Source organism: Podarcis gaigeae (assembly GCF_964106915.1).
Source record: "Podarcis gaigeae genome assembly, chromosome: 2".
NCBI classification, from domain to species: Eukaryota; Metazoa; Chordata; class Lepidosauria; order Squamata; family Lacertidae; genus Podarcis; species Podarcis gaigeae.
The window spans coordinates 65,988,036-66,008,549 of NC_139679.1; the positions used below are offsets into that span (position 1 = coordinate 65,988,036).

At 44.0% G+C, this 20,514-nt stretch overlaps 1 protein-coding gene across 3 annotated transcripts in view; it reads right to left on the minus strand.

The window, feature by feature from the left end:
- LOC310839799 (LON peptidase N-terminal domain and RING finger protein 1-like) overlaps positions 1–18,522 on the minus strand; it is a 36,945-nt gene extending 18,423 nt beyond the window's left edge. The window contains exons 1-3 of one of the 3 annotated variants that reach the window (XM_083728736.1): positions 18,356–18,522; positions 5,787–5,905; positions 1,577–1,699 (exon numbers count right to left, since the gene is read on the minus strand). In XM_083728736.1, the coding sequence (XP_083584862.1) occupies positions 1,577–1,699; positions 5,787–5,891 (228 nt within the window). In that variant the 5' untranslated portion in view covers positions 5,892–5,905; positions 18,356–18,522. Of the gene's footprint in view, positions 1–1,576; positions 1,700–5,786; positions 5,906–16,716 lie in introns of all 3 variants that reach the window. The other 2 variants (XM_083728734.1, XM_083728735.1) reach the window with 2 other exon arrangements.
- Between the last annotated feature and the right edge of the window lie 1,992 nt (positions 18,523–20,514).

Sequence of the window (20,514 nt, forward strand, 5' to 3'; positions counted from 1 at the left end):
TCCTAACCCATAATAATGGCAGGAGCTAAACTGTTTTAAACAGTATGACAGATGCTCACAGCACCTATTGCCTAGATTACTGTACACTCTTAACACCTAGCAATACTAATGTCTGGCTCATTTGAGCCTGCCGTTATTGAAATATTTCCGTTCAAAGCTGTGATTATATTAAAAGGTCCTGTAGCATTATTTCATGCTCAAGCCATCAAAGGGAGGGAAGTTTGCAGTGTAAACATGGAAGTGCCAGTTTAGCTTTGGTTTTGCGGCCAATCAAAATGAATACTCCATCTTTTGTTTTTGAGCAGTCCGTGTAGGCACAACCATGAGGCTGCAATGCTGCATGATCAAACAGATGAAGAATCTCATGTTATTTTGCTGGGAGGCAATAAAGTGTCAGACATGCCAACACTAACAATTCTTTATGCCCAAAATTTAAGCTGAAGCTAATTCAAATGGCCATTTACAGATAGGTAGCCGTGTTATGCCATCAAATGCCAACAGTGTCCTTCAGCTCTCTATATTGGACAAACAGGCCAGACCTTACGCCAAAGAATAAACGGACATAAATCGGACATCAGGAATCACAAGACAGAGAAACTAGTAGGAGAACACTTCAATCTCCCAGGACATTCTATACAAGATCTCAAAGTAGCTGTTTTACTACAAAGGAATTTCAGAAATAGACTGGAAAGAGAAGCTGCTGAATTGCAACTTATCACCAAACTTAAAACCATGGAGACACCTGGTCTGAACAAAGACCTTGGATTCTTATCTCATTATACATGACAAAGCCATTTTTCACCTTCTCACCCCTTGCTTTTTCCTGTAAGACCTATTGCAGTCGTTAAGAGTCGTCAACAGGCTCATCACAGCTATCTGCCAATCACCCATTCCCACCACCCTTCTGAGTAATACCCCTCCCCACCTTCTCACTATATAGAAGGGTCTGGAAACTTCTGTTTCAGTGTATCTGAAGAAGTGTGCATGCACACGAAAGCTCATACCAAGAACTAACTTAGTTGGTCTTTAAGGTGCTACTGGAAGGAATTTTTTTTGTTTTGTCAAATGGCCATTGTGCATTTTAACAGTGTTGTCTAGGTAAACTGTAGTCAAAACAAAAAAATTTCCTTCCAGTAGCACCTTAAAGACCAACTAAGTCAGTTCTTGGTATGAGCTTTCGTGTGCATGCACACTTCTTCAGATACACTGAGGTTGATGGACTTCCATTTCATGCGGCTCAATGTGGTGCCTTCCATAGTTCCAGTTACAGATAGGTAGCCGTGTTGGTCTGCCATAGTCAAAACAAAAAAAATTCCTTCCAGTAGCACCTTAAAGACCAACTAAGTCAGTTCTTGGTATGAGCTTTCGTGTGCATGCACACTTCTTCAGATACTGGAAGGAATTTTTTTTGTTTTGACTATGGCAGACCAACACGGCTACCTATCTGTAACTAGGTAAACTGTAATATACATATATGTGTGTGTATGTATTACACACACACATTTTATGTTTTACAAGCCACATTGAGAAAGTTTCACCTTAAAGGAACATAAAATTACTTAAAATAAACAAATACCTTTTCTGTTTCATATTGAGCAGCATGAAAATTGGGATTCAGCGTGAGGCAATGTTGGAACTGCAGCAGGGCCTCAGATTGCTTCCCCATTTCCAGGAGGACCTTTCCCTTCCTAAAGAAGACCTGCAAAGAAGCAGACAACATAGAATTTTAATTTGAAGCCTTCAGACTTCCTGAACTTCCATATTCTTCTCTTAGTGTGCTGCTTTTGGCATAATTCAGAAGGCACCAGTCCAATCCCCAGCATCTCCAAGTCAGGCCTGGGAACTGGAGACCTTCTGTCAGACAGTGCAGACAGCACTGCATGTGATGGAACAATGGTCTAAAATAAGACAGTATGCTATGTTCCTAACAGTGACTGGGAATTATTTATGATTCACATGCTAACCAAGATACATCAGCACAAAAATCATACTTGTGATGCTGTTGAAGCCTGTTGAATACAGTAAGGGAAACCTGGAATTTATTTGTTTCTTCATTTATTATATTTCTATGCCGCCCTTCCTCCCAAAGCAGCAATAGTTGAACAAGCTGTCAATCACAAAACTACTTTTAGCCCTTTGGAGTATAACATCCGGCATGAAGATTGCTGGACTTATTTGGCTGTAATTTGGTAGGATTTATCCACTACAGAGTGGCTATTATGCTTGCAAACTTCATCCACTTCTGTCAAAATGAAACAAAATTTGTAGCTTTGTTATTATTATTTCCCAATAGTGATTGGGGAAAACAAAGTAGGCTCAAGGCCCCAAGTTGAATTAGGCGGTCTTCAGATTGGTGCAGCCTGAATCAAGCATAAAATTTTAGTCTGAACCTGTCAGGGAACTGACATCGGAGCCGAGTGGAGAGGTAAGGCTCCCTAATGATGCCGGAGAGGGAACCAGCAAGGAGAAAGAGAGAGCTTCCGCTGGAGAAGGAAACCAAGGTGACACCAGGAAGAAAGGAGAGGCTGAGAGTACTTTGGAGGGGAGGCTCGGAGACTCTTCCAGTGAGGTCAGTGAGGAGAGTGCAGGACCACCGCTTGGCACGCCCACTCTGCGCAGAAGGCTTCCGCGCAGAGAAGCGAGGAGGAGATTGGCTGTTAAGGAATTCTTATGTTGGAGGACGTTTAGGAAACGCCCACTGACGGATTCTGCCAGTGACTGAGACAGTCGCGCTGTTAGGGCTGTCAAATCGGGGAGAGGTCCAGCTATACAACCAGCTCAGAGCAGTTTGGAATTTACACACAAGCAACCCCAATTCCCATTACAGAACCTTGTGGCTGCTGTAAACCCCCACCTCCTCAAAGCAAAAGCCAAATAATCTTATCGAAGCAAAGCATTTCCTTTTCTGGTTTGGACTTAGATTTTTGCTTAGTCCAAACATATACATAGTCTGCATATTATAAGTTTGTTTTAAGTGTTTTTGAGTCACTATTCCAAGAAATGTCTCCAAATCAATGGACAGTCAAATGAAAAGCTGGAATTAATGTGGTAGACAAATAAAACAGAGATGAACGGCAAACAAAATAAACAGAATAGCAGTCAGGAAACCCAATAGAACAGCAGGAGTGTAAATCTATTTAAAGTCTTAGTGATTTTTTAAAGCGCAGTTTGTAAATGTAACGCTGGATCTCTCAGGCTCATGTTTAAATGATGGTAGTATTGGTGCCACATAAATCTATCTAGGAAGGATAGTTCAAAGACAGGATGCCACCACTGAAAAGGCTGTGTGGTCAGCCATAGTACCCTTGGTAGGGTTTCTGAAGCCAGCAGGGCAGACTCATATGGGAGAAGGCAATTCTACTTCCAGACCATTTTAATTCTTATCAACTTTTACAAGCCTTGTCACCCATTCTGAGACCATGGAAAATCTCAACTACCCCCAACCAATGGATGAATTATTGTGCTCTAATGTGATTTCATGCTAATCGTTGCTTCTCTCTCTGAAAGTTGTCCTGATGCTTCTGATCTGTGTATTGTTTCAATTAAAGAAACCGAACACCTTTACCTTGCCAGCTTCATCAGTTCAGTTCACCACCGCAACTTGTGCTCGCTGCAGGAATTCCATCTTCTTTCATAGCTTCTGCCTTATTAATTTGCTGGCAGACAAGCTATGAGACTGACTGAGTGAATGAAGATTGTGTATGACAGGAAGCCAGACAAGTTCTTGGGGTGGGGTGCTGTTTTTCTTTTAACCCAATAGAGTTGTCTAGGCACACGAGTTTAACAAGGATTGACAGATGAACCAATTAGCATAATGCAGTGTTTACATTCTATCCTTGAAACCTAATGCTTCATTGACAGATTTGGTTAGTGTGTTTCCGAAGAAGATCTACCCTACAAAGCCGTCAGGAATGTCTACGTTTAGGATTACCAGTGAACAGCTGTACCATGGCTACAGGCGATGTGCTGGCAATTCAGAAGTTAGATTCACAATGCAGCGAGTGAACACATTTGTTTCTGCTCTCCGGCGTTAGTCCTGTGCTATCTATTTTCTCCTGGCAATTTGAAGACAACAAGAATTTCCTGGATAATCTATCTAACCCTTCTTGATACTGTGGGTTTAGCACAAAGATGGGGAAGCAGGATCTGGCTAATGGGCCCCTGTGGGCTACTTGGACAAACGAACAGCTCCACCCATCTGTCAGATTGCATGAAGTCACATGTTCTCAGGTGATTCAAAGGAAGAATTCACATTGCACACTGCATGCTCCAAATTATTCGCTGTAGCTTCAGTTCAAGTTAGGCTGCAAAGGGACAAATGTGTAGCATATACAGAGTACAGAGGTTGTTGTTGTTGTTGTTGTTGTTGTTTTATATGCCTGTTGTCTTTGTCCATGGAGTTTTCTTGGCAGGGATACTGAAGTGGCTTGCCGGTTCCTGCTCCAGGTGGATCACGTTTGGTCAAAACTCTCCACTATAACCTGTCCATCATGGGTGGCCCTGCACGGCATAGCTCATAGCTTCTCTGAGTTATTCAAGCCCCTTCGCCACAGCAAGGCAGTGATCCATGAAGGTACAGAGGTACCTTACAGTAATTACACAGATGCCATGTCACAATCATGGATCCAAAAGTTTTGTTACAAAAGACACAAGAGAAGCTCTCCTTCATTATGGGATGCATGTCTGCTACCTACTCTGGCACAAGCCTATTCTGCAGGAGAGGGGGCGGTTATTGGTTTGCATTTACAGTCTTACCTTGGTTTTTGAAAAGCCTAGTTCTTGAAAGTTTTGGCTCCCAAACGCCATAAACCCGAAGTGACCGTTCTGGTTTTCGAACTATTTTTGGAAACAGAATGTCTGATGGGGCTTCTGCAGCCAATCAGAAGCTGCACTTTGGTTTCCGAACATTTTGGAAGCCGAACGGATTTCCAGAACAGATTCCATTCAACTTCCAAGGTACGACTGTATATGTTCTTGTTTCTATCATGTATTTTATGTTGTGAACCGCCCTGAGAGCTATAGATGGGATGTATACTAATAGTAATAATACTTTATAGAACGATAGTCAAATACCATTCTCAAAAATCAGTGCTCCAGTTGATGAGATTTTCAGCCATCTAACATATGACCATGTACACTTCCGGGGAAAGAGAAATTACCAGAGATGTTGTCAAAGCAAACTTGCATATACAAACATCAAACAGTACAACGGATCTTTTAAGGATGCCATTTCATGGAGCTTTGATGCTCAAGAGGGGTTTTGTGTTTGGGTGATGGTTGTTGTTTTTTGTTATAGACTGAAATGCCACTCCTCTTCTCTGGCACCCAATAATTCAAGCACCATAAAATATTCTGGTAACACTTTCTTAAGTTTACTGTCTGTCTACCAAATTTTGACAGTAACAGTGAACTGGGAGGCAATCTTGGCCGCTGTTCCTCAAGTACAGAATGTCTTCCTTCCAAAACCTCGCCAGAGTCTGTGAATATTCCAGAAGTAGTGAGGAATTCACCTTTTTTAGTAGCCAGGGAGGAAGGGAGAGAGGAGGAGGAGGATCATTTGAAGCATTCTAATAAGCTTAGTAGATTCAACATCATTAAGCCTGGCAACTTGGCAAAGGGTTGCCCATTAATTAACTGCTCCCTTTTCACCTGATTGCAGGGCTACAGTATCTCACTTGCACACTCAGCCTATTACAGAACACAGTTCCATCACATTCATGGCTTGCCTGTGGGCAAATACAGATGCTTGTCCGGGACAACAACATCAAACTGCACATTCAACTCACCTCACTCTCCTCTGGCTTTTGCCTGCACAGCACCTCCAAATCCTCCAGGGCATCTTGGTATTGCTGCAAAGCCACATACACCTCCGATCGGCATAGTCTCAGCATAAGATCATCGGGAGCTACAGGCAGAAGTAGGACACTTCAGAACTGTTGCTAGTGAAGCAGTAGTCAAGGTAAATCTCTGTGCCAGAAGTGGGGGACCTGGGATCTATTTGGACTCCCAAGTGACATCAGCCCTTGCCAATGGGAGCTATAGTCCAGAAATATCTGGGGAGCCACAGGTTATTCACCTGCTCCACAAATTCTTGCACTCCCAAGCAGGGTGGATTTGATTTAAATCAAATTGATTTAAATCACGATTTAAATCACTAGTCAGTAAGACTTGATTTAAATCTTCTTTTTTTACAGAAAGACTCATTCTTGCTAGCATAATCTTAATATTAACAACCAGATGAAGGTTTCATTTTTGGAATAATAAATTTTCAGAGCAGTTTTTACAGTTATATCAAAAATTACTGATTTGGTTATACTATTAGAAATACATAGACATATAATTATGAAATTATTGTGAGGTTTCATAAATTAACTGTTTATATTTGAACAACTTTTCTGCTGTACTTTATTGGAAGGAGAAAAATAATCATTTCCTTAATAACAATTTAAACAATTGAACTAAAAGAATAACATTATAGCAACTGTATCCATGTTTGTTAACTGATGTGGTTAAACAATTTTTTAAAAGAAAATTTAGACTGAGTTTTAGCACATATGAAAAACTTAAAACAAATCCTTATTTCCTGATGAATAGCCTTTGGACTATAATGTAACTTAAGTAGAAAACTATCTTTAGAAATATTTTTCCTCCAAAAGCATTTTATTTCAAAAATCCAATTTAAATAAAAAAAATCTGATTTAAATTTTTAAAAATCTGATTTATTTATTTTTTAAAAAATCATTGATTTTTATTCACCCTGCTCCCAAGTTAATGTAAGGTTACATAAACTTTTTAAACTGTGTGTGTTGCTTTTGTTTATTACTATGGCATGCATTTTTTTGTGTATTTATATTGTAAACCACCCTGTAGTTCTTGGCTAAAGGGTGGTACAGAAATTTAATTAATAAACAGTAGTAGTAGTAGTAGTAATAATAAATACTAGCTAGACTGTGTTAACTTCCATTGCGTTATCGTTCATCTGGGCAAGGTTTGGGGGTCAGAAACCACTGTACAAGCGGACATCAAAAGGGTTGAGATGATAGGCTTCTTGGGTGACTTCAGTTTGCTCCTAACCTAGTCACAAATCCCATCATCTCCAAAACCCATTCACCACATATACAATCCAGCTATCTATAAAACCTATAAGTGATGTTTCCTTCCAGTACACACCCACGCACACACGTTTTCCAGATCTGAAGTTGCAGTAGGAGGGGAAGTTGGAAATGAAGAACTGGAGATAAAGGTTCTGTGTGACACAGCCCAAAATAATTCCCATCACAGATTAAGGCTGCAATCCAGTACACACTTACGTGGGGAAAGCCTCGATGAACTCAACAGGACTTATTTATGAGTACATATGTATAGGACTACGAATGCAAGACAGGAATATACATCCCCAATTTCTGAGAATCATCTAGTGATTCTTTCTGTGGTTATACTCACAGATGCAACACTCTGTATTGTTTGAGGTCTCTATTTAATATGGTTGCTACTGGACCTAATGGTCAGGGGTCCCTTTACCTTTTTACTCATATTATTTTATTTTTTGCTCCCAGGTTTTAATGCTTTGCTTTCAGTAGCAAATGGCATGGTGGAGCAGAGTGGCTTCCCTGACCTGCTGGCAGATGAGTCATTGTTGCTTACAGGAAGAGGTGAGGCACAGGCACTATAAGGTCAGTGTGGGGCAAATGCGCCAGCAGAGCCTATACAGCATTCCAGTCTCCTGCTGCTGCGTTTGCACTGCCTTCCCCAAAACCCTGGTAAGCAGCACTGACTCACCTGCCAGGAGGTCAGATAAGCACCTTTGCCCCACCATGCCCATCTGCTACTGATGCTGCTTCGATCTCCTTGGAGGGAAAAGCTGGCTACAAATGCCTTAAGGTAAATAAATAAAAAACAAATCTACACCAGAGGTGCGGGATGGAAATCAGCATTTATTTAGAGAGAGATGAAAATCCACAAGTTTTAAAGAGGTGCTATGTGTATTGATAATGCGATAGAAATTCCCTACCAGAGAGGAACAGCAAACTAAGCTGTTAGACTATGCTGAAATGGGAAAGCTGACAGGGAAACTCAGAGGACAAGCAGACATGAAATTCAAGAAAGAATTGGAAAAGTTTGTAATTTATTTAGGAGACCACTGTAAGCAGATGAAAACATTAGCAGGATTTTAATCCCACTTGTAATGTAACAAATACTATGGACATTATGGATGGATACAAGACATAGACTATGAAATAATATGCAGTTGGAAAGGCTAACAATAGAACCCATGGAGGGGATGGGGGGGAAGTCTCGAGATTCAGAGAAATCTCATTTTATGGATATGTATTTGGTATTGTAATTAATTTACATTTGTAAAATCAAATAAAAATGATTTCCAAAAAAAGATAATGATATAGAAATAACATTGATTATTATGATTAATGAACATAGGATTCTACCAAGGTTGGGAGAAAGCTCATATAGTCTACATCCCTCAGTTTATAGAAGCACCTTTCTTGCCCCTTTCTTGCTTTAGTTGAGATTCCTGCATTGCAGAGGGTTGGACTAGATTACCCTTGGGTCTCTTCCAACGCTAAGATTCCATGTTTAAGCCTTATTTAGAATAAAACATCTGAACTGTATCTCAGATAATCTTCTCTTTGTGCAGATTCATGCCCCAAAACCCTCATTTGAAAAGCATGCTCTTGTGCAGTTCAGCAGAATCCGACACGGTCACTCAATTCAGCTTGTTTAATGACAGGACCTACTGGCTTTTGAGTTAGAGTGATGCAGCTGTGCTTATTTTACCTCAGAGGGGAGGAATTAAAACTGGTAGCCTACATGGTTCTTGGACTGTCAACAGCCCACCCACCCCTCCGTCCCCAGCCAGTACATTTCCACAATTAAAAAAAGAAAAAACACCACAGTGCTGCCTTTGCTGTAGTGATTCACCTATCAGTACTGCAGCAGTGATTCATCTATCAGTGCTGCAGAAAAGTGATTACACAACAACAGTTTCCATTGCAGAGATGTCGAAAGAATGAGAACCACGGAGCACAGGGAGCCTGCTTGCCGTGAGCTGCGGGTCACATTCTCCCCTTACATAAATTAGCTAAACTCTGACCCTCGTGTCTAACTTTAAATCTGGAAACCTGCAATGAAATCATCCCAGAGTCAGTTGCTAAACAAAGTGCAATGGAATGCTTTTAGAGCTGGAAGGTTGAAATTCATCACAATCAACCCTTTTCTGGCGGAACCCAACAATCGCAAGATGACAAAGATCCTTAGAGTAAGCCATGAGCTGCCAGTGCTTCTAATAACTTATCACACTACCCCACTGTAGAACCCACAGATCTTATCAAGTGTTGCCATGGGGCTCCTAATGTATATTTTAGAGTTGGGGGGACAAGCTTTGATTATGCAGCAAATGCAGAAATAATAGTTACACAAAGAAGCCGTGTACATCGTAAGCATGTGATGGACAGATGATCCGGAGAGCACCTACTCTCATACAAATGTATGATGCATGGAGATGGGGACTGAGAGCCCACACCTCATTCTCATGCCAAACTCCATGTAGAAGAAGCAATTGATCCTAGGCCAGCCAGAAATGCAAACAGTAGGGAACAGAGTACAAACTGCCACTATTTGTGGACATAGGTTGAAGAGAAGTTCCCTTCACGTGTTTAGAGAACATATGGAGAAAGGGGGAATCAGGATCACAGCTACTGCCCCAGCTCCTGGCCTCTCTCTTACACATCTGAAGGCTGCATGCATAGTTAAATCCCACCTGCACTAAATATTTAAAGCAGTATCATGGCACTTTAAAACAGGCATTGCTTCCCCCAAAGAGTTCTGGGAAGTGTAGTTTGTTAAGGGTACTGAGGGTGGTTAGGAGATCCCTATTCTCTTCACAGAGCTACGATTCTCAAGAATGGTTCAACAATCTTAATTGAGGGAATTGCAGCTCTATGAGAAAAAGAGGGATTGCCTAACAACTCTCGGCCCCCTTAAACTAGCATTCATATGGGGAAGTGAGAATGGTTTAAAGCAGAATGATTCCACTTTGAATGTATAGTGCATAGTTCCTCAAACAAAATCAGGAATTCTACAAGAGGCAGGATCTCTGCAAATATACATTATGTGTAGACATGGTGATGGCTGCCATCTTGGGTGGCTATAAAGGGGGATTAGATGACTTCATGAAGGATAAGACTAACAGCAGGTACTAGTTATGACAGCTAGTTCCCCCCCCCCCCCCAAAAAAAAATATGTGTTCAGACCTTGTTCACTGAACAAGTGAAAATGACTAGAGGAGGAGGCGGGCACAGTTTTCAAGGCTGGAAAAAAAGGAAGGAGGAGGAAGTCATTTGGAAAATGCAGTAAGCTTTGCCTTGATACTGTTTTGCTTGGTGTTTCAAGACGTCTATCATTCGTGAATATTTTAACAATCTACAGCTTCTGACCGATCAAAATACCTTTTAGTGGCATATGCCCTAGTTATTTTGTTAATGCTTACCACTTATGTCTGCATTATCCAATGACTGTACATTCTGTTCTTATAAAGAATTGATAAAAAAACAAGCATAACAAACAAATGCAGCACTTTCCCAGCTTCCATGGCTCACAGGTTCCCCCTTCAGATGCCAAATACAGGTTCCCTGAGGGCATGTTGTTGCATAAAATACTTTTTAGTGGGAGCAAGAGAAAGTTTGCCCTGGACTCCGCAGACAATAATATCCTTATCCTTGCCTTAAATCCCTTTTGGATAATAGCAGGGAAGGCTAACCTGCGGCTTTCCTGTATCTTTAAGGCCTTCTCCAAGCCTTTGCCTTGCACAAAATATTTAAGTGCCTTTGCCATTTCCTAGCCAAGCAACATTGTAAGGGGTTGTATGGACTGGGCTAAGGTGGTGGGTACATTGCTGCATCTTCACAGCACCCAAGTATGTCTTCTTTCAGTTGGGTCTTTGAACCTAGGTGATAAGATGGAAGAGGAAGTAGTGGAGAGACTGTTTATTTTGTCACACTTGGTTGACTGAAAAAGCAGCCTAAAGGCAACCCAGTAGCAAGGTACAGATTCTGCAAGTGGCCTTGAGTCTCATCAGGGGAAAAGGCACATTATATAATAAGAGTATATAATAAGCAATTAAATCTGAGCACCACTCTTGCTTTGTGTCAAGTATAATCAGGATCACCACCCAAACAACTCTGCACCTTACTTCTGCAAGCAGCACCATGCTTTGCAGAATCCAACTCTTTTACTTAAGATTGCCACATTGTCTCCTGTCTGGGGCTTTGGGGATGACCAGCCACATACCAAGAGTGGATGCACAGAATTTAGGATTGTGTCAGTTTGCCAGATTACTGCCAGACTTCTTCAGGCCCATTAACAGTTTATGGGCTATTCTTACATAGCCCTACAGACCTGATCCACAACATGCTCTACTAAAAAGTTATGCACAGCCAGGCTCAGCAAGATCTAGTGTTTGTTGTTCTCGAGTATTCCACCATAGATTCACCCGCTGTGCTGGGGAAGTCATCTCTATCTCTGCACTATCCATCTGTAAAATGGGTTGGTGTCTTCTAAATGCTCAGCAGAATGCTGACAACATGAGCATAAGAGAGAGGTGATTTGAAGTGAGTTTATAGTCAAGCTCAACTTGTTATCTGTACTGCGTGTACCTTCAGTTCTTGCTTTCTGCCTGTGACACAGCGAAGTCTGGATTGTGTTAGAACAATCTGAGATGGCTTGGTATCTTGTGTGGATGGTATTGCTTAGTGGCAAGAGACTCGGAGGCACAAGCAGCAGTTGTACAACTTGGGTGACAGTTCCAAGACATTTTGCTGCTTGAGGTGAAGAATAAGATTCCTTCCCATTTCTAGTGACTACATTCTGCTATTTCTCAGGTCACTTTGCTAGAGCATCCTGTTTCTAAAGTACAGCTTCAAGCCAAGGCCTTCCTACAGGGGCATTATATGGGGGGGCAGCTCGTGACAGCCACCTAAAGAAGGGATGGGATACCTTGCTCTCCAGATGTTGCTGGACTACAACTCCCATGGTCCCTGGCCATCAGCTATGCTGGCTGAGGCTGATGAGCCCAACATCACCTGCAGCTGGAAGATCACAGGTACCTCATCCCTATCCTAAAGCTACTGTAGGCGAGAAGATTATAGATATAGATCTAACTTGTAAGTGGAGCTGTACTCTTTTACCTGCTTGCTCACCTGTTTTGTCACACGCGTGACATCACAACCTTCTGCTTGTATGAAGGTTGCAATATGAAGAAAAAAACAGCCTGAGTTTAGGGTCTTGCCACATGTTCTATCAATCAATTGCTGTTTCTTTACCTGTCTCCCACCCAACATCTACACCTGGTGTTCAACTGTTCTGTTTTGTATCCAGGTCTTCTTGTTTGTGTAAATAAAGGGTTGAGGGTCTTAAATCATTTGATATGATTGAAGACTGGTTGCTGGATAGGTGGCTGGCGCACTGTTCAAAATGTGGACCAAGATTTAATTGCTTAAACAGTCTGTGTCTAAGAGAATTATGAAGAACACAAGGGGGCTGCATTGAGCACATCCCAGACCAATACCATTTCTCTCCAGTTACCCTGTGTTCCCACATAATTATAGCTTATGCATCTCCATCACTCCTAAACATTTGGTGAGGAAACAAGTAACGTTCCATTATTTTTTTTAAAAAAAGGTGGATATAATTACTTATTTATTTTAAAGTGACTGTTCTGTTGAAGGGGCTCCCTATTGTAGCTCCATGGTGTTTCCCCTGTGGAGGGTCCATCAGCGTCTGCCTTGACTTGCTAAGGCACCTCTTCTTCCTCTTGTGTGACAGCCATGTCAAGGTGGTTTTAAGGAAACAGGGACCAAAAACGCTTCTTCCTATTTCCTGAGCCCCAGGACCTTCTTCCAATGGCACCAACTCCAGAAGAAGAGATTCCTTTGCAAAGGAAAGACATCTTTGAATAGACTCGCTTTTCCTCCCTATCACAGTGTAGTGGAAGGAAACCTCTAGTTCCCAGAGCAGTATAATTGGGAGGAAAAGAGCTAGAAATCCCTCCCCCTTATTTGACTGGTCTGCCTGCCTGTGTGAATGTGTTTGTCTGTCTGTGTATGCCCCTCACTGATGAGGGGATGTGTGAGAGACACTGCTGCCTGGCTGCCTTTGTGTCCTGCCTTTGGCGAGTAAGCCTACCTGTTTGGCGAGTTGTCTACCTGTTTGTACCACCTCTGCTCAGTGCATGTGTGTGTGCGCACCTGCTTATGTGCATTCATGTGTGGTCTGCATGCACACAGATGTGCTGTATGGCGTGTGCACACAAGTGCATGTTGGCCAAATGAACCACCTTGTAGCCTTGCAGGATGAAAGGGAAAGGTACGGCTTAAGAATTTCCCCTGCATTAAACCCAATCATTTCTGAAACAGCAGCAATACTTGCCCTTTAACTATTGTATGCAAAACTCTGCCTGATGTTTGCATATGCTCTCGTCCTTAATGCTTTAAACAGGTTTTATTTCATTTTTTAAATTCTATTGTTTTACTACATTGCTATTTGCCACCCTGGGCTCCTTTTCAAAGAAGGGCAAGATGGAAATTTAACAAATCAAAATAATATTGTTCACAATCCATTTCAGACTTCAGAAATCAGGTTTAGGATTACACAAAAACATGGGATTGGTAGGAACCGATTTCTAACCCACTTAAATTTGGTGCAGCTTACTCACAGGTAATTGTGTAAAGGATTGCTGCTAAGGCAGAGAAGATCCCAATGGTTTGTTTTAAGTTGAGTCTACTGGAAAATATTTGACTGAGGTGGGAGTCCTAGCAATCATAATTTTGAAGAGAAGAAACATTAAACTAGCCTAAAAAGAAAAGGTTTCAATTTCCCTGGATTTTATTGCATGCTGTTTCTTTCACAAACCAAAGCAATAATAGAAAGAAATTATGACGTGAAGATGAATAGAGCAATAAATGTGGCTCTGAAAACAACAGAATGCCAGTTTGGTGAGTTTCCATAAGGAAGTTATTGTCTGTTGTGAAATGCATTAAATTGTTGCTTTAAGAGGTGAGTTGAAGAAAGAGCACTTTCAATCAAACAGGCAATATTAACTAAATACATAGGGCTGCCTTATTTTCCTGACCAAGTCTCTAAACCGTTACTAGCAAAGCAACAGGCAGAAATGGAACATGCAAAAACCCTCCTAGCACAAAGACAGTGGTTGGGAGAGCTGCACCTCTTGAATATCTGCCTGCTGCTTGGCTGTCAAAGGCACAGAGTCTCCAGAAGAAAAATGTGATAACCCAAACTGACTCCAACAAACTACGCAGTTAGCTTTTCATGCTAGACGTTTGGCAGAAAGGGTAAGGATTTTACAACTGAATAAAAAAATCACTCATCTGGACCAGCCTTTTCAGGAAAGTCAGTCTCTCTCTCTCTCTCTCTCTCTCTCTCTCTCTCTCTCTCACACACACACACACACACACACACACACTCTATCTATATGCAAATACCATAGAAGAATAAAGGTATTTTGTGACAAACAAGCCATTAAGCAGTTTGGGAGAGTGGTTTAAATGGTTACAGACACAAAAGTGAATCCAGTACTATAGCTCATGGTGGAATTAAAGGTTAATTTCAGATCAGTTTCTTGTTGTAAAACCAGGAATATAGTTGGACTTCTACACAAGAAATATAAATCTCTCCATAATAAACTGAATAAATGTTCAACTAATTCCTAAATGAATTCTTGTGACTACTGCTGGTCATGCATATTTTGCTGAATTTACAAAACATAAATAATGTAACATGCTGTTTACAGGCAAGTCCTGACAAGAAATTCATGACCCAAAGTGAGGGCAAGCTTTTATGCTAACCGCTGATTACTGTCACAGAAACGGAAATCTTTGTGCTGTGTTATATAAACACACACACGCCCCAAAACCAAGTGCTAAATTAAAGGATTTAACAGTGAGATCCTAAGCAGGTTTACTCAGAAGCAAGTCACATTGTGTTCAATGGGGCTTATTCCCAGGTAAGCATACATAGACTTACAGCTTTAATCTATATTATCCAGAGAGTTATTTGCACCCTGCAACATGTTCCCTCCTGAATAAGCCTAAAGAGGAATCCAGGACTGCCGTTGAGGTGACCTAGAGCTTGTGGGATTCAAGAGCAGCTGGATCATACAGGCTTCACTGATTCAGACCTTCATCTCTTTACAGAATTGCTGAGGCCCTCACATCATTCTTCATTTGTTAAGAGCCTGTTATGAAACACCAGCTCAGAGTCTGCAATGACTCAAACGCAGAGCACAGGTGTTTCATAAAACAGGTGAGCCTAGCACAGTGGAATAAGCTCATCCAGCCTCCACCTGACAGTTTCTCCCTCTTCAGTTTGATGGTTACCCCCCCAACACAATGTCATGCTAATTCATTAGGTGCAGCTTTCTCTTTCACTGCCTCTCTATACCAGGAGCCTGTTGAATGTCTGCCTATCAGCCAACTATTTAAAGAAAGCTTGGGGGGTGGAAATCACAACACTCCCTAGTTTGGGGAGTGGGCATGTAAATGAGGTGGTGAAAGAGGGTGTATGTCTTCTCTAGGGAAGGACAGCACAGTCGGTAGAGCATAAGACTCTTAATCTCAGGACTGTGGATTCAAGCCCCACATTAGGCAAAAGATTCCTGCGTGGCAGGGGGTTGGACTAGATGACCCTTGTGGTCCCTTCCAGCTCTATGATCAGGGAAGAAATAGCATTGTAGCTACACTTTTATTTTGTGCAGCAAAGCGTGTACTGGGTTCAAATCCCCACACTGTCTTGGGCAAGTCATACTGCCTAGTAAGTTCAGAAAGGAAAGCTACAGAAATGACCAGTAATCCTGAACTATGACTACGTCCTACCCCATGGACTTAGCCAGGGGGGGCAGCTGCCCCCATCAATAAAATTCCATTAAAGTACATAGGAAACTGAGGTTCTCCCCCCCCCCAACAAAAGGCCTGGCCCCCTAACAAAAATCCTGGCTGCTCCCATGTCCTACCCTTATTTTTGTGTTCTGTGCCCACAAAGAGGAGCCAAAGGCAACCACATGTTCCCCACACCCCTGAACAGATCCAGCAAATCCGGCAGCACAATTCGCATAGGTCAGCTTTTCAAAGGTCCCACGAGGTGCCCTATAAAAGGGCTGTGCCTGCCATATAAGGCAAAGCCATGCTTTTTTCTATAAAAAGACAAACCAACAAACCCTCCTTGTATAAGTAATTTTCTGATGTCACCATCGCCACTGGACGCGTTCTTCTCCTTGACACACGAGCAGCATAAAAAGTTGCAAGAGAAGCAAACTTCCCAAAAGTTTACTTTTAATAATATTTTTTTTAAAAAAAAGTTAATGCAAAGAACCGTTTTGGCAGAATGCTACATGCATATGTGGCATACGCGGAAGGCGGCTCCGTGTCCGCAGTCTCTTGCCTGTAAGGAGCAGGAAACGAGGAACTCGGCGACAAACTGTTATCGAGGATTGTCCCTCGCTGCTTACACAATGCGATACGGTGACAAGTTGCATAACCGGCGACGGCGGGGTGTGTGTCTTCAAATTCAAGACTCCCGAAAGAAATCCGTCAAAGCCCCCCTATTAACCTGCCTTGCCCCTCCACCCCCACCAGACCCGTCAGTGTCCCCAGTCCCCAATAAGGCATCTCTGGGGCATGCAACGCTTACCCAGCGCGACCCCTTTCTGCACGCTCCTCAGCGCTGCCCGGTAGTCTCTGCTTCTCAGCAGCTCCTGCAAGTCGGTCTTCAGCCTGGCCACTTGAGTGCCTTTGTCCAAGCATTTCTCCAACAAGTCACACAGCAGGACGTTGCAGGCCACCGTCCGCGATCCCAGCAGGACGGACTTCCCCCCACAGAGCCGGCACTTGGAGGGCAAGTCTCCTCCGAGGCATCTTCTGCAGAAGGTATGGCCGCACGACACGGTCACTGGGTCCCACAGAGCCCGCTGGCAAGAGGCGCACAGGAAAATCTCCATGGCTCCTGCCACGGAGAGAGAGGGCAGGCGGGCGGGCAGGCAGGCAGCGGGGCTGGCTAAAGGGTGCCTCCCAGGGCAACGGGCGAAGGGCGATCGCCTCTGAAGAAGAACGGCATCGAAAAGGTGCGGGGATGGAATCGGGGGCGGGGGGTGGGAAGAGGATTTCCCTGGAAAACCGAGTCTCCCGTGGGAGCAACTTGGCGTGGCGAAGTAGCCTCCTGCAGCGACCGGGGACACTTTCCCAAAAAGGCCGGGAGGTTCACCTTCCTGCTTTTGTGGGGGGGGGGGGGGCAAGACCACGAGCCGAGTGGCTCGCTCGCTCTTAAAGGCGCAGCGCTCTTCCCCGGAGGTTCCCCACGCAGAGCGCACTCCGGAGAACTTTGCAGCGGATCGGGAAGCAGCAGCTGGTGCAATGCGAGCAGCTTTCCTCTTTCACTTTCCTTTGTTTAGTGCGGGTCGTCGTCCCACCCTTTTTTATTGCCCCTATTTCATCCCTTTTCACCCAAGAGGTGCCTGCTCAGCCTCGTCGCCCGAGACATAGAAGCTTTCAAATGCATCCAGACAGACACCAAAACAAAAACAACAGAGGGAGGCGGCGGCGCAGGGGAGGATGACCCTTTGTCCCCACCACGACCGGGGAAAAGTCAAGCTCGCTCGCAGCGCGCCACCCGCCGCTCCTTTGCCGCGTCTGCGCGGAAACTAAGCGAGCAGGTTACTTTTTGGAGAGGTGCCGGCCGGGGCGGAGTGGAGGTTGCTTGTGTAAGTGCGAGTTCCACCCGCCCCCTTCTCCTCAAACTCTTCTGACGGGTCCTGCTGCGATCGTGCCACTTCGCCGACGCGCTGCCCATCCGCTCCCCTTTCCAAGAGGCTGGGAAAGAAGCGAAAAGCATCCGATTTCCTCCCTCGCCTCTGGATTCATGCAGGGCGCACCGGCCGCCTCTCCGCGTGCGTCAACTTGGGGCGAGTTAGCAGGAGGGGAGAGGCGTGGTGGCAGGATTTGCAAACAGAAAAAGCACAATCGGTCACTTTTCTTTTCCTGCTCACTCGCCAGATTGCTTCCCCCACCCCCCACCCCCACCCCTTTGGTTACCTTCTGAACACAGGCGCGCGCACAAACATGAAACAACAACAAAAAAGGCCCGAATATTACATAAAATGTGGAGTAGCCCCATGTGATGGAGCCGGAGAGCTGCTCCATTGGCTGCCGGCTTCGGCCCGCCCCTGTTGTGAAACAGCCATTGCGGAGCGCGTTTCATAACCTCTGAAATGGGCAGTTCGGAGTTTGGAGGTGGGGGCGGGAAGGGGAGACGGGAGAGAGAGAGAAGACCCTACTTTTTCTGGGGGCTGCGATCTGTTTTGAAGTCCCCAACCAGGAGGAGGGAGTGGCGATTGCTTGCGAAGCGCAGTTGATGCATCGCAAGAGGCCAAGTCTCCTGGGTCAGCTCTGCGTGTACTCGCAGGCAGCCCTTAGTCAACCTATGGCCCTTCAGCTCGGCGTTGCCTCTTCGTCGTTATGCTTCCCCCGGTGAAATGACGCTCCCGGGAAGTATTTGCATGCAGAGTACAAAATGTTCCGGATCTGAAATGATTGCTCATGAAATGAGCAGCGCGAGCAAGCAATCCCAGGCAAGTTTGCTCGGAAGAACCAAAGTGCCAGGGAAAGGCGTAGCTGGTAGGTGAGCTGTTCCCTTACTTATAGGGAGCAGGACGCATGGAAGAACCTGGTGGAAGTGGCCTCTTGGGTGTGGCGTGGGCAACGCAGCAGTAGGGGACAACGGTGGCATAATTTACTGAGTGGCTGTCAGGCTTCCTTGGGTGGCCATGGGGCAGCCTTCCCCTTGCACTAAAAATGCACTAAATAACATGTATCTGGTAACCTGTGAGCCATCAGGATAATTCAGTTCCCCTGTTGTTTGTCCTCCATCACAGGAATGGAGTGGCCAATCCATAGGCCTGTTTAGGTCCCCCAGGCTTCTCCATTTGGCCCACCAGACCATTTGGGCCAAGGCACAACCCTGAGATCAGGTGTGGGACACATAAACACAGGGCTGGGCCAAAGGGGGGGTCGGAATTGGAAGATGCTTTGAAGCCCCAAACAGTCAGCAGATTGAGCTTTAAAGTGCAAATTGCAAGCACCAATGATCAGCTGATTGTCAGTGCTTGAAGATGAGTGGCACTAGAGAGTTCTGCTTTGGAAAGGAAGAAAAAATGCTCCAGTTAAAGGAGCACTCAGAGGAAGTTGCTGTAGGCCCTGATGGGCAGTTACGGGGACCTCCTTTGTCAGCTGTTAAAGTTCAATCATCCAATGTGATTAGAACATAAGGTGATTGGCAGGTAGGTGGTCCCACTCTCCTGCCAAAGTTGCGAGGGTGAGGAGAATCCACTATCTTGAATTCAGAATGCAATAAAACTGTAATAGTCACTTGGAGTTTGTTTGTTTTTTAAAAAATAAGAATCCTCGTTTACATCTATCAAGCTTAAATCTTATGTTTCCATCTCTAAAATGGGCACATGTTTTTTGGGAAAGTCTTCTACTTTCTTAATTACTTGATGATATAATGTCAGGTTCCTCGAACTTCATTGAATTATTTGCTCTGCACATAGTGCAATTTCCTGCTTTCCATTTGGGGGGCAAGTTGTGTTGGTCTGCGGTTGCTGAATGCCATGTGTGGATAGAATCGACTCGTGTCAAGGGACTTGTAAATACAAGCAATGGATGGATGAGGTGAAAAAGGGGGAATCTAGGTGAACAAGAGTGGTGGTACTGCTTACCTGGGTTTGGTTTCCTTTGGAGCAGAGAACACTGGAGACATGATATTTTTGAATATTTGAGTTTCTTTACAAACATGCATGTAGAACATGGATGGAGGCAAACTAAACATGCCCAAATCAGCGTTTTCACTGCCCCACATCAGATCTCCAGGTGCTTACAACTCCAGGCGTGAGTCTCAAGGCGCAATTTTTCTTTTGTTCCTTTTCACAGACACACCCACCTTCATTCAATTAAAACAAGGGTCCTCAGGAAATACTCAGAATATTCCAGAGATTTAGGTACCAAGGACCCATCTTTTAACACTCACAGACATTCATTAAGGATCACCAAGCAGCCATTACACAAGAATATAAGAAGTGTCAAAGGGCCCTCTAGCCCAGCAACCTGTTCTCTCAGCCTATGGGAATCTCACAGATGATTATGGGAAGCTCTCAAGGAGCCTCGCCATTCTTTTTCCTGACAAAGCATATGAGCTGAGTGACGGGCAGGCTTGGCCACCTTTCATAACACCATTGTAGTCAGCACTGGTGAAGGAGGGCAGAGGCAGATGGCTACTGGGATGGGCACAATATCAGGGAGTCTCAGAAAAACAGTTCACACACATTCATCGCTGAGCTTAGAGCTAGTTTGCACAGCCACACAGAAGCCATCACAGGAAATGTTTTCTCAGGCCATGGACTCCATTCCAAAGCAAGATTTTCAAAATGGTCTTCAAGAG